This window comes from Schistocerca serialis, chromosome 1 (genome assembly GCF_023864345.2).
Source record: "Schistocerca serialis cubense isolate TAMUIC-IGC-003099 chromosome 1, iqSchSeri2.2, whole genome shotgun sequence".
Classification (NCBI taxonomy): Eukaryota; Metazoa; Arthropoda; class Insecta; order Orthoptera; family Acrididae; genus Schistocerca; species Schistocerca serialis.
The window spans coordinates 719,374,920-719,394,011 of record NC_064638.1 but is presented as its reverse complement, the minus strand read 5'-3'; the positions used below and the strand labels follow the sequence as shown (position 1 = coordinate 719,394,011).

General features: G+C 42.5%; 1 protein-coding gene and 1 pseudogene across 2 annotated transcripts in view; one reads left to right on the top strand and one right to left on the bottom strand.

Moving 5' to 3' along the window:
• Positions 1-19,092, top strand: part of LOC126481303 (venom protease-like) — a 199,412-nt gene that overhangs the window by 166,285 nt on the left and 14,035 nt on the right. For both annotated transcript variants that reach the window (XM_050104958.1, XM_050104965.1), the window contains 4 exons: positions 1,585-1,863; positions 10,260-10,389; positions 16,070-16,233; positions 17,732-17,833. In XM_050104958.1, coding sequence (XP_049960915.1) covers positions 1,585-1,863; positions 10,260-10,389; positions 16,070-16,233; positions 17,732-17,833 — 675 coding nt within the window. The remainder of the gene's footprint in view (positions 1-1,584; positions 1,864-10,259; positions 10,390-16,069; positions 16,234-17,731; positions 17,834-19,092) is intronic.
• LOC126429659 (5S ribosomal RNA) lies at positions 11,055-11,172 on the bottom strand (annotated as a pseudogene).

The window sequence follows — 19,092 nt, the reverse complement described above, 5'->3', positions numbered from 1 at the left end:
CCGACCCACACTCCCACCCAGCGCCACCTACCCGCAGGTGATATCGTTAGTTCCTTCTCCTTCCATTCCTTTCTGCCCCTCCACATTCGATTTACATTACTGGCCATTAAAATTGCTACACCACAAAGATGAAATGCTACAGACGCGAAATTCAGCCGATAGGAAGAAGATGCTGTGATATGCAATGATTAGCTTTTCAGAGCATTCACACAAGGTTGGCGCCGGTGGCGACACCTACAACGTGCTGACATGAGGAAAGTTTCCAACCGATTTGTCATACACAAACAACAGTTGACCGGCGTTGCCTGGTGAAACGTTGTGATGCTTCGTCTAACGAGGAGAAATGCGTACCATCACGTTTCCGACTTTGATAAAGGTCGGATTGTAGCCTATCGCGATTGCAGTTTATCGTATCGCGACATTGCAGCTCGCGTTGGTCGAGATCCAATGACTATTAGCAGAGTATGGAATCGGTGGTTTCAGGAGGGTAATACGGAACGCTGTGCTGGATCCCAACGGCCTCGTATCACCCACTAGCAGTCGAGATCACAGGCATCTCATCCGCATGGCTGTAACGGATCTTGCAGCCACGTCTCGATCGCTGAGTGAACAGATGAGGACGTTCGCAAGACAACAACCATCTGCACGAACAGTTCGACGACGTTTGCAGCAGCATGGACTATCAGCTCGGATACCACGGCTGCGGTTACCCTTGACGCTGCATCACAGACAGGAGCGCCTGCGATGGTGTACTCAACGACGAACCTGCGTGCGTGAATGGGAAAACGTCATTTTTTCTGATGAATCCAGGTTCTGTTTACAGCATCATGATGGTCGCATCCGTGTTTGGCGACATCGCGGTGAACGCACATTGGAAGCGTGTATTCGTCATCGCCATACTGGCGTATCACCCGGCGTGATGGTATGGGGTGCCGTTGGTTACACTTCTCGGTCACCTCTTGTTCGCACTGACGGCACTTTGCACAGTGGACGTTACATTTCAGATGTGTTACGACCCGTGGCTCTACCCTTTATTCGATCCCTGTGAAACCCTACATTTCAGCAGGATAATGCACGATCGAATGTTGCAGGTCCTGTACGGGCTTTTCTGGATACAGAAAATGTTCGACTGCTGCCCTGGCCAGCACATTCTCCAGATCTCTCACCAATTGAAAACGTCTGTTCAATGGTGGCCGAGCAACTGGTTCGTGACAATACGCTGGTCGCTATTCTTGATGATCTGTGGTATCGTGTTGAAGCTGCACAAGCAGCTGTACCTGTACACGCCATCCAAGCTCTGTTTGAATCAATGCCCAGGCGTATCAAGGCGTTATTACGGCCAGAGTTGGTTGTTCTGGGTACTGATTTCTCAGGATCCATGCACCCAAATTGCGTGAAAATGTAATCACATGCCAGTTCTAGTATAATATATTTGTCCAATAAATACCCGTTTATCATCTGCATTTCTTCTTAGTGTAGCATTTTTAATGGCCTGCATACTCACGTAAGTGGTGACGTGTCATGTTTTTTATGTTTCCATATTTTTGTCTAGCTCTTGTATCTCTGTGTTTGTGTCGGGAACAGGTGCGAACTGCAAGCAGAACGAGGTGTGCATCAACATCCGGCGGTGCGACGAGCTGCTGGCGCTGCTGTCGCGGAGGAACGAGCCGGGCGTGACGCAGCGGCTGCGGGACTCGCTGTGCGGCTACGAGGGCTCGGACCCGCGCGTCTGCTGCCCGCGCCAGGAGGCGCAGCTGCAGAGCCGCACCGCCATCCCGGTGCCCGGCGAGCCGGCGCCCGGCCGCTGCGGCTACAGCAACACCACGCACGTCCGCATCATAGGCGGCAAGAAGGCTGAGCTCGGTAAGCGGCCGACGTGAGCACTCCGAACGGTAGACACCGCTCTGGTACCCTGTAACATGGCTTCTACCGTTGACAATAGTTTCAACAGGTATGCCATAGACAGCATCAGGCGGTAGGGCAGTGGTTGTGTTGGGAGAGGTAATGTGCTGATACATGTTAAATAACATTTTATTTAATTTTAACACGAGCCAATTTTTATTTTCCCTTTTGTGTTAACAACATCAAAACAACACAGTGTCTCCAAAACTAAAAGTAAAAAATAAAATATTATCCGAAATTGTGCTAAACGCATTCTCTGAGAATTATTTCGAGCAGTTAGTTCATGAGCCCACGCGAATAGTAAACGGTTGTGAAAACACACTTGACCTCTTAGCAACAAATAAGCCTGCGTTAATAACGAGCATCAAAACCGATTCAAGGATTAGTGAACTCAGGGTTGTCGTAGCGAGACTGGATATTTGAATCCCCAAATCCTCGAAAAATAAGCGATAAATACATCTATTCAAAAAAGCAGATAAAAATTCACTTGACGCCTTCCTGAGAGACAATCTCCACTCATTACAAATTAATAATATAAGTGTAGACCAGATGTGGCTTAATTCAAAGAAATAGTATCGGCAGCAATTGAGAGATTTATACCAAAATAAATTAACAAACGAGGAAGCTGATCCTCCTTGGTACACAAAACGGGTTAGAACACTGTTGCAGAAACAACGAAACAAACATGCCAAATTTAAACAGACGCAAAATCCCCAAGATTGGCGATCTTTTACAGAAGCTCGAAATCTAGCACGGAGTTCAATCCGAGATGCTTATAACAGTTTCCACAAAAAAACTTTGTCTCGAAACCTGGCAGAAAATCCAAAGAGATTCTGATTGTATGTGAAGTATGTCAGCGGCAAGAAACTATCAATGCCTTCTCTGCGCGTTAGCTATGGAGATACTATCGAAGACAGTGCTGTCATAGCAGAGTTACTAAACACAGCCTTCCGAAACGCTTTCTCAAAAGAAGACGAAGTAAATATTCCAGAATTCGAATCGAGAACAGCTGCCAACATGAGTAACGTAGAAGTAAATATCCTCGGAGAAGTGAAGCAACTTAGATCACTTAACAAAAGCAAGTCTTCTGGTCCAGACTGTATACCAACTAGGTTCCTTTCGGAGTATGCTGATGCATTAGCTCCATACTTAACAATCATATACAACCGTTCGCTCGACAAAAGATCCGTACCCAAGATTGGAAAGTTGCACAGGTCACACCAATATTCAAGAAAGGTAGTAGGAATAATCCACTAAATTACAGGTCCATATCATTAGCGTCGATATGATTCAAGAGTTTAGAACATATATTGTTCAAAAATGTGTCTGAAATCTTATGGGACTTAACTGCTAAGGTCATCAGTCCCTAAGCTTACACACTACTTAACCTAAATTATCTTAAGGACCAACACACACTCATGCTCGAGGGAGGACTCGAACCTCCGCCGGGACCAGCCGCACAGTCCATGACTGGAGCGCCTAAGACCGCTCGGCTAATCCGTCGCGGCGAACATATATTGTGTTCGAATCTTGTTAATTACCTCGAAGAAAACGGCCCATTGACACACAGTCAACATGGGTACAGAAAACATCGTTCCTGTGAAAGACAACTAGCTCTTTATTCACATGAAGTGTTGAGTGCTATCGACAAGGGATTTCAGATAGATTCCATTTTTCTGGATTTCCGGAAGACTTTTGACATTGTACCACACAAGCGGCTCGTAGTGAAATCGCGTGCTTATGGATTATCGTCTCAGTTATGTGACTGCAATTGTGATTTCCTGTCAGAGAGGTCACAGTTCGTAGTAACTGACGGAAAGTCATCGAGTAAAACAGAATTGATTTCTGGCGTTCCGCAAGATAGTGTCATAGGCCCTTTGCTGTTCCTTATCTGTAAAAGCGATTTGAGAGACAATCTGAGCAGTCGTCTTAGGTTGTTTGCAGATGACTAATAAAGTCATCAGAAGATCAAAACAAACTACGAAACGATTTAGAAAAGATATCCGAATGGTGCGAAAAGTGGCAGCTGACCCTAAATAACGAAAACTGTGAGGTCATCCATTTGAGTACTAAAATAAAGTAGGCCGGCCGCGGTGGCCGAGCGGTTCTAGGTGCTCAGTCCGGAACCACGTGACTGCTACGGTCGCAGGTTCAAATCCTGCCTCGGGCATGGATGTGTGTGATGTCCTTAGGTTAGTTAGGTTTAAGAAGTTCTAAGTTCTAGCGGACTGATGACCACAGAAGTTAAGTCCTATAGTGCTCAGAGCCATTTGAATCACTTTTGAACTAAAATAAACTCGTTAAACTTCGATTACACGATAAATCAGTAATCTACAAGCCGTAAATTCAACTAAAAACCTAGGTATTACAATTAAAGGCAGCACGTTTTGTATTATCGCGAAATATGGGAGAGAGTGTCACAGAGATGAGACAGGATTTGGACTGGACATCATTAAAAGAAAGGAGTTTTTCGTTGAGACGGAATCTTCTCACGGAATTCCAATCACCAACTTTCTCCTCCGAATGCGAAAATATTTTGTTGACACCGACCGACAAAGGGAGGAACGATCACCACGATAAAATAAGGGAAATCAGAGCTCGTACGAAAAGATATAGGAGTTCAATCTTTCCGCGCGCTGTACGAGATTGGAATAATAGAGAATTGTGGAGGTGGTTCGATGAACCCTCTGCCAGTCACTTAAATGTGATCTGCAGAGTATCCATCTAGATGTAGATCCACCAGGCTCAGTTAATGAAACTTCATAGATTAACTTAGAGACCAATCACACCACAATGAAAAGGTCAAGTATTCACATAAAGGTATTATCTAGCTTCCATTCTGTACACCTACATAAAAGAAATAAAAGCACAATTTAAACACACATTGGAAATGGTTAAGTAAATTCTCAGATACACCAAAGAAACAAATATGTACATACAGGGTGTTTCAGAAGTGATGGTCAGTATTCAGGGATATAACAGGAATGATCATTCGAAACAAAAAAGTCAGTAACCCTGCACTTTAAAACGCATACCTTAAGAGCCAAGAGCAATTCTTGATCTTGGATACTGTGAAACAGATCTGCTACAAGCTCCGTGTTTTCCATGTTTTGGGAAGTTGTTGTATGGACCAAAACAATAAAAAAAAATGCCCAGTAGACATGTGTTCTAAAATGCATTCCTTAAAAATTAAGAGCACTTGTTCATTAGAAGAGTTCTGTTTCAAAGTAGCGAAGATGTACAAGTGCTCATAGCTCTTAAGGTATGCAATTAAGAGCAGATGTTTACTGGACATTTTTTCCTTGTTTTGGCCCATACCATCACTTCCCACAATGTGGAAAGCAAAGAGCTTACAGTGGAAGAGATTTGTTTTGCAGTATCGAAAATCGAGAATTGCCCATAGCAAAAACAATTCTATAACAAAAATTCTGACCATTAAATTTGTAGCACCCACAGAACATAATGCAACTGACAACAATTTAAAACATATTTGGGACATAAAAACAAAAACCGTAAATAGTTTTATGAAATAAGCATGGCATGAGCACTAGGACCTAACTACCTCCTCGATGATAATAACCGAAGGACGACAGATACCTGAGAGTGTAAAAAATTAGGTTGATTTAGCACAGGTTGAAGTTAGGTTTGTTGTTTTTTTTTTCTTTTTTTTTAAATGAAAATACTTTTACAGCTACTCATATGAAAGACGTTACAAATATATATCTTCATTTTATTTTCTTGGGCCATAAAATGTCGTAGCGCTATTTATACCACATATTGTAATTATTCTCCAAGTTTTATTTTATCGTGTTTTATCATCATTCTCACATGTTTTGCTTAGTGTTATTATATCAATATCTCCATTCAAAGAAGTTGTTCATTTTTCTCTGGAATTTCGTATACGTCTAAGAATTTCTCTGTTGTTTTTTTTTTTTTTTTTTAATCTGTGTATTGTGGTAAGTACAATAACCTTGATTCCTGTCTTTCAATGCATAACAGTTGCTTTTAACAATATCCATTGCTCAACATTACTCCTTTACTTTTGTTTACTTTACTTGTTCATCATTATGTCAATATCTCCAGTCAAAACAGTTGTGGCAGCAATGTCACCGGATTTCTCCCCAATTTAGAACGTTTGGAATATTATGGGCACGGCCCTCCAACCTTTTCGGGATTTTGACGATATAAAGCATCAATTGGACATAATTTTGCACTATATTCCTCATCAGGACAAGCAACAACTCTATCAATCAATGCCAAGCCGAATAACTGCTTGCATAAGGGCCAGAGACGACCAACGCGTTATTGACTTGCTCGATTTGTAAAGCTCTTTCTCCTGAATAAATCCTCCATTCTTCGTTGACACTCGGTAGAGAAGGAAGTTTGAAATCCGTCAACATGTGCTGAGTCCTTCGCATTCACTCTTCTGTCCTGATCGTCACATATTAGCCTATTGTCTCTAAATCCCAAAAGTTTCGGAATGTGTTTTGAAAGGACTGATTGTACGGCAGGTTGACAAAGTTAACGAGGACATGATTAACGAAAACCCACTGGCTATTTCCCCTGAGCATTCAGCCGAATTTCAAAGGCAAACTCGATGTGTAAGTCTTCTTGAATTATCGTTGAGGTCTGAGAATTCCAAAAGTTTCCGGCCCCGAACTCTTTTTCCCGGTTTCGCCACCAAAAAAAATTGTGGTAGCTATCAGAAGGTGATTTAACGTCTGTTAACATACAACTTTATTTTACTGTCACTTACAGATCATGGAAGTTACATAACACCTTTAGTTACACGTGCACAGATAGAGATACAAGTCAGAGATGCCGTTTAGCGATCCCCCTCATGCTCCATGCGGCTAGCACTCAAGAGGGCAGACATATTCTCGATCGGTCATGAAGGACCGTATAGCTACATCACGTATCTTCACTTAGGAACTGGGCTTATTTATATGAAGACACGTATCTGCATAGATGATGTAGCGACGTCTGGATAACCACAGGCTGCCAGCACAGTGACCATTATTGCGACTACCCTTGATGCGGCAGCAGAGAGAAACGAGCCCAAGGACAACTCAGGACGTAGGAGTGAGCACCACGTTATCTTTCAGTTCTACACATAGCATCATGACTAATGCGGCATGACAGTTGAACTATATGAGAAAAACGTAAATTAGTCATAAGCTGCTGCGTGCACACACTTTAATTAACATATAAACGTCACTACAGATAATCTGATTTAGGTTATGACACGTTCGATATGCCTGCCATCATTGGCGACGATGTGGCGCAGATGAATACCGATTTCTCCATAACCTGCTGAAGTGTCGGAACATCGATGCTGTCGATGACCTTCTGAATGGCTGTTTACAGCTTAGCACTGGTTTTGGGGTAGTTGTCTTTAATATAACCCCACAAAAAGGAGTCGCATGTGTTCAAACCCGGAGAATATGGTGGGCAATCGAGGCCCATGCCAGTGGCCTCCGGGTACCCCAGGGCAGATTGCGGTATCCAGAGTGCTAGTGCAGGACATCAAATGCTGTCCTGCTTATATGAGATCGAGCTCCGACTTGCATGAACGACATCTTGTCGAAATCGGGGTCACTTTGGATAATGAGGATGAAGTCATCTTCTAAATCCTTCACGTACCGTTCGGTAGTCACCGTACCATCAAGGAATATCGCACACAACACTGTCATCCGTTGAAAGTGAAGAGATACCTCGATCGCGAAATGCGGATTCTCAGTCCCCCAAAATGCGCCAATATTGCGTACTGACGAATCCATCCAAATGAAAGTGGGCTTCCTCAATTCTGTGGACAATAGTGTTGGCGAAACACAGCTGCTGTTCCATGTCCTGGGGCTTAATGATTGATGGGTTTGAATTTCGTATGGGGAGAGATGCAGGTCTTCAACAACAATTTGAGACAGTGTCTCCCGGTTGATTCCCACCTGTTGTGCAGCTCGTCTGAACGATTTCCTTGGGCTGGTTTTAAACACAGAGCGTGTCTTCTCAATGTTTTCAGGTGTTTTCAACTGTTTTGGACGACCGACATTCCTAACACTACCATCACGAACACTACCCTTTCTCTCAAACTTGCGAATCAAATTCTTGATTGTTAACACACTTAGACCGGTTGTCTTCAACTTGAACTCTGTCGCAAACTTGCTTTGAGCCGCGGTTGGGCTTTCGTTGCTCGCTTAGTAGGGCTTGGCAAGCGCTATACGCTCAGGCACGCTGTACGGTGCCATTTTCACGTGCAGATGGCCGACAACAACAAGGCATGTGCGGATGCGTATACTAATTCCCATCATGCCCCGCGGTCAACCGTGCAGTTTGAACGTCCTAGCGCAAACTGTTCAGAAGATATGACGAATTTATTTCATATAATTCAATAATTGTATATCTGTGTACAGAATGGACGTAGTCAGATTGCATTCATCGTCGTCACAGGGATCCACCAACTGACACGATGGTGCGGAGAGACACTGGGTACACTGTACTATCATTTTCGATTCGCATAGCCGGTAATTTAAACATCAGGCGTTACATTTACGACGTGATAAGGCCAGTGGCTGAGCCCTAGCTTCGAGGCCTCCACGTCAATGCGTTTTAAACAAGACGACGCAAGGGTGCACGTTGCCTATGCTATCTCAACCAAACTTGTGATACAGTGATACAGTGGTTGTTCGGCCGTCGCCATGGTCATATCCCTCACGCCAATGAAAACATCTGACCATGGGTAGCGGAGAGCGTAGCCCCCTCATCACGAACTCTGCCATGCAACTGAAGCCCCACGGAATGACAGACCATGTCTGTTGTTCGACTGGATGCACAGCCTGGTAAGAGCCATTGCTGCTGCCCACCCTGTACACCCTGTGGCGTCCCCGCACTCCAACCGCGTGCTGATATTGTCGACGCCGTAGAGCTGCTACTGCCACAGCTCTTTCAGTGGAGTTGAGACACGATGCGGGATGACGTAGGTCCCCGTTGGTGAACGGGAGACAGAAATGTGAACTCGCACGATGGATGCTTCTTCTGATTTAAGATTGAATGATTCATTGCCCGGATATGCAGTAGTTGTTAAATCTTATCTCATCCGCATCGTACACACCACCAATTGCGAGGTAACATTGTAATTATCAGTCTTCTCGTACGTTGCTGGCTCGTTGCTATGGAGTTGTTGAACCTGTATGAAGCGAGATCCACAGATACTCTTTGATCACGTCCGAGTGAACCTACGCCGTAATGTAAAAAAAAAAAAATGTTCAAAAGTTCTCTTTTCAATTAATGAAGTAGGTATTTTGATATTCAGATTAAATTGTCCCTGCTGAACAGTCGTTGGTTAACTATCATTGATTAAATCACTTAATAATGTAGTCCACGCTTGATATTTCACTTCGAACGAACAGTTTATTGTTCATTGACCACTAAATACTTTATAACTTTCGCACCACACGCACACACAGTTGGTTGGTAAAGTTAATTCTATTAAAATTAAGTTTCTTGACAATTACGACAACTTGACTTTTCAGCGTTACTGTAGTATCTTCGTGAAGTCGTGTAATTGTGTCCTACTCGAGACTAATTGAGTGTAGTCCTTTGATATACTATCCATTCTTCTTTTAGTTCCAACTATTTGAAAGTCAAGTCCAATATTCACTAGTTTCGTCAATAAAGTTAAATTAACCCGTTATGCACGGTTAAAAGCGTCTATTAGTTCCTGTCTCTGCTTAGAGAATCAGTTTCCGAAGTTCGTGAATCACGTCACGCAAGAAACACTTCTGAACGCAAAACAATCTCGTCGTGTTCCGTACTCTCAATAACTGAGACAAGAATTGTTCTCGCACGTCTTTACAGGACTAGAGCCAGCAAGCGACTTCTTCTGTGAAAGAGTATTGTAGGCGCATTGAATTTCTTCGTTGCGCTTAAAATTCTCTTCCGCATAAAAGTTATCTCTGACTAACATCACCTTGGACTTAGCTTTGAAGATATTAATTGCAATTATCACTTGGATATTTGTCCATTAATTAAATCTGAGGTTTCTTCCTACGCTTTTCATAACAAAAACTCTCAGTGATGTATAATGTTGTTGTTATCAAATCTTCTTGGTGTTAGCTTATCAGCAAAGATGTATTTGCCAAGATAACTCTTCGCTACTTCATATTATGATATTCTGTCTTAATTGACTTTAAGGGGGTCGTTGGGGTGTTACAACCGCCAAATGAAATACAAATTTAGGGAAGTGTTTCTCCTACTCTAGTTTAAAATTTAATTATCAGCTATGTTAACTGTTGCAATTTGGTCAGCCAGCGGTGTGTTGTATTGCCAGCGGGCTGAGTGGCGGGTGTGCCGTGTTGCAGGGGCGTGGCCGTGGCTGACGGCGCTCATCTACCGCGGCGGCAACGGGCCGCGCGTGCTGTGCGGCGGCGCGCTCATCACCGACCAGCACGTGCTCACCGCCGCCCACTGCGTCTACAACAGATCCGACCTGTACGTAAGCCGCCCACCCAGCAACGCCCGAGCTGTGGCGTGCGCAACATCCTTAATCCCACAGTTTGATATGCGATCGATTTTTTCGGGTCGGTCGAACCCGCCGATGCCGGACCTCTGCTATGACCCTCGACATAGTGTTGGGATGGAGTATGATGTTAAACGTGCTCAGACAGAAAGAATATTTCAATTGCAATTACAAGTTTACCGTAACGACTCACTATTTATTTTTATTACCACTACGCGTTTTGTTTGTTCAAGCTTCCATGATCAGATGGATTTATGTCAGTTACTCTGAGGTGACAAAAGTCGTGAGATATGTCCTAATACCGCGTCGGACCTCCTTTTTCCCGGCGTAGTGCAGAAACTCGACGTGGCATGGACTCAGCAAGTCGTTAGACGTCCCCTGCAAAAATATTCGGCCATGCTGCCTGTATAAAATTAAACTAAACTAAACTCCGTCCAAACAGGCCTTGGAAGGCCTAACGGTACCGACTGACCGCCGTGTCATCCCCAGCCCACAGGCGTCACTGGATGCGGATATGGAGGGGCATGTGGTCATTACACCGCTCTCCCGGCCGTATGTCAGTCTACGAGACCGGAGCCGCTACTTCTCAATCAAGTAGCTCCTCGCTTTGCCTCACAAGGGCTGAGAACACCCCGCTTGCCAACAGCGCTCGGTTAACCGGATGGTCACTCATCCAAGTACTAGCCCAGCCCGACAGCGCTTAACTTGGGTGATCTGACGGGAACCTGTGTTACCACTGTGGCAAGGCCGTTGGCATGCTGTCTGTATAACCGCGCATAATTGTGAAAGCGCTATCGATGCAGGATTATGTGCACAAACTGACCTCTCGACTATTTCCCATAAATGTCCGATGGGATCCTGGCTGGCTATATCATTCGCTCGAATCGTCCAGAATGTTTTTCAAACCAGTTACGAGCGATTGTGGCCTGGTGACATGGCGCATTGTCATCCATAAAAATTCTATCGCTGTTTGGCAATACGAAGTCCATGAATGGCTGCAAACGGGCTCTAAGCAGCCGAACAAATCCATTTCCAGTTAATGATTCAGTCTGCCCAGAGAGCCCAGTCCACTCCATGTAAACGTAGCGCACACCATTATGGAGCCACCACCAGCTTGGTTCAAATGGCTCTGAGCACTATGGGACTTAACTACTGAGGTCATCAGTCCCCCTAGAACAGGGCTTAACAACTTGCCGGTTTTGAGCGCGAGTACTCGCGTCTGCTCAGGCACGTGCTCGCGAGCAGGTGCAAGGTCGCGGAGTAGGGAGGGAGGGGAGGGAGGGGAAATGCGCGCGCCTATTGAATTCGCGCCGACTGTGTAACGTTTAAAGTACTACGATCAGCTCTAACAGTCACTTCGCTGGTTAAGAATCATGTCAAGTCGCCGATGTGTAACCCCAACCATGCTTTCGCAGTTCAACCCCCATTGGGAGGAATTTTATCTGTTTACAGAAAAAGATGGTGTTGCAAAATGTTTAGTATGTCATAAAACGCCGAATTCTTTTACGAAATTTAATTTGCAGCGACATTATATGTCGTACCACGCGAAAGACTACGGAAGTGGAAAATGTGATGGACCAGATCGTGCACAGGAAGTTATTAAACTTAAAAGGAAGCTATCCGAAGAAGATCTGGGCGACGAAGAAAAATCAACTGAGCAAGCTCTCAGAGTGAGTTACAAAATTGCTTTGCTTTTAGCAAAATCCCTGCGCCCCTTCACTGATGGCGATTTAATAAAATAATGTTTGGTAGTTGCAGCGGAACATTTGTGTCCATCTCAAGTTGAACAGTTTCGGATTGTGCCATTATCTAACATGACCATTATGGGTCGCGTACAGGACATGGCAGACGACGTCCAGAGCCAGCTTGCAAATATCTGTAAAGATTTTATGGCGTATTCTCTAGCTCTGGAGGAAAGTGTTGATATCACTGGAACAGCGCAGCTTGCCATATTTATTAGAGGTGTTAATAGAGATCTTCAGGTGAGGGAGGAGCTCCTCGATGTAGTAGCCATGAAGAACACTACAACCGGAGGTGATATTTTAAGTAGTGTTGAAGAAAGTGTTGAAAATATAGGATTGTCGTGGAATTCTTTAGTTTCAGTGTCTACAGATGGTAGAGGCATACACTAAGCTAATAAAATTATGTGGCACGTGTACATTCTCCTTTATTTGTTTCATTTGTCGCAGTAATAATTCGTGAGTGATATCCCTGCAGGTAGCCGCGCATTTACATTGACTGGCGGCAGCTGTTGTGTACCCCAAATGACTCTCCCCACTCTCCGCTCTGGTCCGGTAGTGGGGTTAGCGTGCTCGCGCTGCTCCATGCTCGCGCCTTGCTGCTCACAGCTTGCTCCGTGAGCACGTATGTTGTGAAGCCCTGCCCTAGAACTTAGAACTACTTAAACCTAACTAACCTAAGGACATCACACACATTCATGCCCGAGGCAGGATTCGAACCTGCGACCGTAGCGGTCACGCGATTCTAAACTGAAGCGCTTAGAACCGCACGGTCACACCGGCCCACCACCAGCTTGCACAGTGCCTTGTTGACAACTTGGGTCTATAGTTTTGTGCGGTCTACGCCACATTCAAACACTACCATCAGCTCTTACCAAATGAAATCGATATAGATCAGGCTAGGCTACAGTTTTCCAGTTGTCTGCCGTCCAGCCAATATGGTCACGAGCCCAGGAGGGGTGCTGCAGGTGATGTCTTGCTGTTAGCAAAGGTACTCGCATCGGTCATCGGCCATAGCCCATTAACACTAGATTTCGCCATATTGTCCAAACGGATACGTTCGTCTGCGCCCCACTTTAATTTCTGCGGTTATTTAACGCAGTGTCGCGTGTTTGCACCGACAACTCAACGCAAACGCCACTGCTGTCGGTCGTTAAGTGAAGGCCATCGGCCACTGCGTTGTCTGTGGTGAGAGGTAATGCCTGAAATGTGGTATTCTCAGCACACTCCTGACACCGTGGATCTCGAAATATTGAATTCTCTAATGATTTCCAAAATGGAATGTATCATTAGTCTAGCTCCAACTACCAATCCGCATTCAAAGTATGTTAATTCTCGTCGTGCGGCCATAATTACGTCGTAAACCTTTCTACGTGATTCACCTGAGAACAAATGACAACTCCGTCAATGCACTGCCGTTTTTATAGTTTTTGTACACGGTATTATCGCTATTTGTATGTGTGCATATAGCTATCCAATGACTTTTGTCACCTCATTGTAATAAGACGTGTATGTGCTGTGTGTATGACTTCGGGGTAACTTGGGATACTGTCTCCTTTTAATACAGGCTCCTTTTCCTGTCACGTTTACATCACTTTAACGTATTAAAAATTCTTTATAAAAACTTCAAAGGTTTAAAATTAGTCCAGAAAAGATTCACATACATGGTTATGATGTTTGTTAATGAACTGTCTGAGGGTGTGGCATCGCCCCAGAGACTCTAACAACAAACGTGAAATGAATTAAGCTTTCGACGGAATGTCTTAGTTATAATATAATATATATTTATCATTTATATTATAATATTTCATAACTTTTATACATTCTATTGCACTTTTTTTAACTATTTGTTGGTTTTTGATCTCTTTTTAAGTACTGCAGTTTTTTTTTCTAGATAGGATATATGGAATTTGAGTGATGTATGTGCTATCAGCAGTTTAATTTCAATTAATTTTAATTACTTTATTTTAATTAATATGTTATTTTTAATTTATTATTGATTTATTTACCTTTCTGTTTAATTAAATACACAGCAGATCTGCAGATTGCACATTTGCTTTATTTATTAGTAACTATTCTTCATCGCACATTGGTTACAACACAAAGATCCTAAGTCCACCGGCATCACCAGTCCTAAGTGATTGGGAGGTGGCGAGGGGGCGGGACGACTCAGTAGATTCGGTATGCATCACAAGGGGGTCTAAAGGGGAGATCCCATTGAAAAAAGTTGAAAAAATTGGGACCGAAAGCCAGTTTTTTTGTGCATACTGGATGCCTCAGACTCTTAACCGTGCCAGTTTAAGCCTGGACTGGAACGTATTTTGCGATTACCGAGTATAAAAAAGTTGTGTAATATTAACATTTAAATCTATTAGTGCGTACGTGGTTATTACGTATTACCTCCTAAAACAGTTTCAATGTGAATAGTTTTTTAAATTAAATTAAGTTTAATATTTGCTGGAAATCTAAATAGAGCACTGGTATCACATGCACGATTTGATTTATTTTATTCTTCAAACATATAAAATACATTTAAAAAGGCAAATGTAAAACTATGAAAAGTAGGAATAAAAAAGTAAGTAGTTAAAAAGTCCGAAATGGCAATTACATACTATGTCAACAGCATAATGTAAAATAATCTTACAAAGTTCGTCCCGTAGTGAGCCAAATATATTTATCCTTTCTTGCAGAATTGGATATAAATTTTCTAGCAACATTTCTTAAGTCTATTTGATTCAACAGAACTTGTGCACACTGCAGACTGCTACATGATTTTGCCTGTGCTGCGTGACTCTCGAACCCACAGCGTTCTTCACTCGTCTTAGAGCAGTAAAATTGCGTTCTGCTTCACACCTTCAGCATTAGCAAATAATTCCAGACCTTTTTTTTTAAGAAACCAATACATCTTTTGTGTCATTCTGGTATTTTACATTGTATCACAGATGAAAAAGTTCTGTTTTCAAAGATTGACCATCGACTTTCGGGTATGGACCGTCCACATCATCTCCTTTTTTCTCCAGTGACGCTGTTTCCAAGGCCACCTGTTTCTTCATGCCAGATTAGTCAAGTATTCGATATATAAGCCCTTGGACAGCCATATCTTTGATTTCAAAATGCTCCTGCCTGTAAAATTCTTCAAGAAACACAAATTCATGTGGATCCTTGCCCTCAGACAACCGCTTAGGAAATTCTTTGTTCCTTTGGAAATTGTCGCGTGCCATACTAATGTTAGTCTTCCGCCTCCTGGCCACCCCTCCTATAAACTTACAGCAAAACCAGCAGATTCGTTCTTATCTGACCCGCTCCTTCATCACTCCTAGCCGTACCAACACAATTTATTAAAACTTGGAATATTGTCTTTTTAGCGAATATTATAACCGGATTTGATTTAATGGCCCTTTAGTAAATCCTACAAAATAAGAAAAGCTGCACTTAAGATCTTATTCGAGCATTAACGTGTAATGTGACCAAATATATTAGCGGGGAGTGATAAATGAACACTTTTGAAAAGGTGACAAAGATCCTTTTCTATGGTTCATTACTAGAGGTCAGTGAAGACAGTCATTCAAGGGACCTGTGCTGTCAACGGAGTAAGAAATACGGACTGGAAACGAAAATACTGAGCCCATAAAACCTGCGTTTGGCAACTCGTGTTCCATCAGAGGAAAAATTATCAGGATTGCTCCTAATTAATGCAAAAAAACATATTCTAATAAACTCAGGCCCACTTCTTTTATTTTATTTAACTGATTTGCAAAACGATCGGCAGTTTGTCATTCTAACAATATTCCGAACACTTGCTCCCATGATTCCGTTATAATAAGTTATTAATTTCTCAGAAGTTTGAAATTACTTTTTACAGTATTCCATAGATGTGAAATACATCGTTGTTTCTTAATCCTTTGTTTTTCAGATATAAAGTTCGAATTGGAGATCTCAATCTTCTCGCAGAGGATGATGGTGCTACGCCCATAGAATCAGATATACTGGAAAAGAAGATGCATGAAGGGTATCGCAAGGGTCGGTTTGAGAATGACATCGCAATTCTTAAACTGAAAGACAAAATTCCTTTCTCATGTAAGTGTTTAGGAAATCAGTTGGCAAGACAAGTGTATTATGATAATGTTAACAAACCAAGTTGTCTGTGCGTTTGACGAAAAATGAACAATAATGCGTATCTTGTAAATTCAAAAATAAAAAAGGAGTGTGGTCACTCCAAATAGCAACCCTTGTCTAACACTGGTGGTATATTTCTGTTGTAATGGATAAGGTGTGCACTCAACAATCGGCGGTAACGAGCTTCAGATTCCCTTCCGGCTACTGGCAACCGTCAATCACTTGAGTGCCACGCTCGGCTAGGACCAGTCCAGGATCTTTCCTTGATCCACTGAGCTAGTGCTCAGTTTATGATAGCCTAACTTCCTTCCCTCCCTTCCGCCGACTAGTATTTCCATCAGTTGTATTCTAAGAGCACCTTACAACCCCAGTGGAGTTAGAAACAGTTATATAAGATGGCCGAAAGAAGCACAGTATTATTACTGTTATTATTATCACTGTATTTTTTATGAATAAGATCGCTTAAAAAATGTGCTCTTGTTGGATTCTTCAACACTATTAAATGCTGCTGCATGCGTGTCCAAAGGAACACTGCGTCGTACTGCTGAACAACACGGCCGCCGACACCGGGCAAGCGACTTTCAGTTAAAATGTCTTCCCTGTAATAATGGATGTACAGGTACAAGTTGTAGACACATGGTTGACGACCTATGAGAGTTTGGATCTGGCTGTCAAGCCTGCTCGGATAGCCCGATGGCAAAGTGACCGCTCTCAATAAGCGGGAAATCTGGATTCGAGTCCCGATCCAGCACAAATTTTCATTGTTGTCATTCCATTATAGAGCTGAAAATTGTCCATATTCGGAACTACAGATTTATTTCGTGTTCTGCTTAGTTTTTTATATGAGCATTACAAGAATATGGCAGCAGGGCCACGTTGTAAGAACTCGTTCTTGCTTAGAAACTTAGAAGTTTTTGTTCCACGAGCATCGTACTTCGTATTATTCATATGAAATCAATCAAGCATAAATCTTAAAGGAAAATAACATACTAGCTGTCACGCACATTCTTATCTGCAACACGATCAGTCTCTAACCCATTTAAACTAATATTCCAGAAGGAAATTCACTGATGTACAAAAATCGGTATGTCCTTTGCAACTAGATGAAATGTAGGAAGTCATTCTTTTACAAGTAACTATAAAATATCTTCTTGTTCTTTTTAATTTAAGTTATTTGAATTGGGTCCAGTGAGAATTTAAGTTCATTTTTGCTAACTTACAAGCCAATGGATTCCTCCAACTCTTGTTGGTGTAGCAATTTTGCATTTCAAACAGGAAACTATAAGTTCATGTTTCTTTGTATACCATTATGTCTATATTTCAAGGCATACTGCGTTATCAGTATCCAAAATATAGTAGTTATCGAGTGTTAGTAATACTATCAATTGCACATGTTTAGAAAGACATTGTTCACGACATTTTAGAAGTTAAATTACAGCACTTATTTCTCTTCTCACAGTTTATCTGCATCCAATTTGCTTGCCGCTCGCTGACGATCTGAGATCAAACGCTTTCGTCAGGTACAATCCTTTCATAGCCGGATGGGGAGCCATCGAGTTTCGTAAGTATGCAAGAAATTTGTTGTTGCAAGTATTTTGAGTACGTCAATCAATGTTCATAAAATTATTCAATAATTTATATTTTCATCTACAAAATCGCAACTGTTAAAATTATGTACTAATGTTTCTTACGATAATACGAATTACTTCGTATAGTGAAATAATAAAAGATCATAAGGTAATAAGAAAGTAGGACTAAAGAAGTTTTACTAACGAATTCCATAATCACCACTAAGATGTTGACAATTAGTGCTGTGTGATACTGGTATGTCAATCACGTTCCACAAGGCCCCTGCATGTGTATAGACAATCGACTGTTGGTGTTAACTGCCTCTTAGAGAAGCGTAGCACATGATAACACCAGTTTATGCATTACGTATGCTAGGTCCACATATTGCATTGGTGTCCCAGTTTCAGTTGAGTTCATAGTGAGATTCAAACAATAAAATTGGAATTCCTGATGTGCTTCACTGACTGCACTGTGGCAGGTGCTGAACTTCAGGCTTCAGAGAATAGAAAAAATGTCACTTAAGTAGCCCCAGCTTGTCCCCAATATGCACCACTGTCAATGAAGAAACTGTCAATCAACAAACCTTTACTTTCTGCACTGCTTGTGAATTAGTTTTTCATAGAGGATGCCAACCTGTCATAACTCGCGAGATAGTGTTAAAAGTCACAACTAATCCCTGGATGAAAAGTTCTTGGTTTACTAGCCACACCAGATTCTGATAAAAATCGAGAGCCTTGGATGATTACTTCCATCACAGTCATCAGGGGCTAAGTCTGACTGTCGTGAAACTGGCGAGGCTCCCACTTTCATGCCCAGAGGACAGCATTTCTCTCGCTGGATTACGTTACACCCGAATTGGACTCGGCAAATAAACCGATAACTTTTTATCTAAGGACTCCATTACAAAAGACTTCCTAGCCACACAAATAGTCCCTGTTTGTAACAATCCGATTGGCATCTGACATATTCCATGAGCCGTCCATTGCACCGAAAATATATGTCACTAACAGTCTGTTTGACTTGAGCTGCGATGTAAAGTCGCGAAGGAGACCTGCAATCAGGAGATGAACTGGAGGAGACTTATGCCAGAGCTGGCTAGGTCACTAAAATGAACTGGTCTTTTGTTGTCCAAAATTTATTTAATGTTGCACATCAGAATATTGGTGTACATGATATTTTTTTTAAGTGCTGCCCAGTGAGCTGAGGGCCGAGAGGTCAAGTGTGTCAATCAGCTTGTCAACAAGGCATACC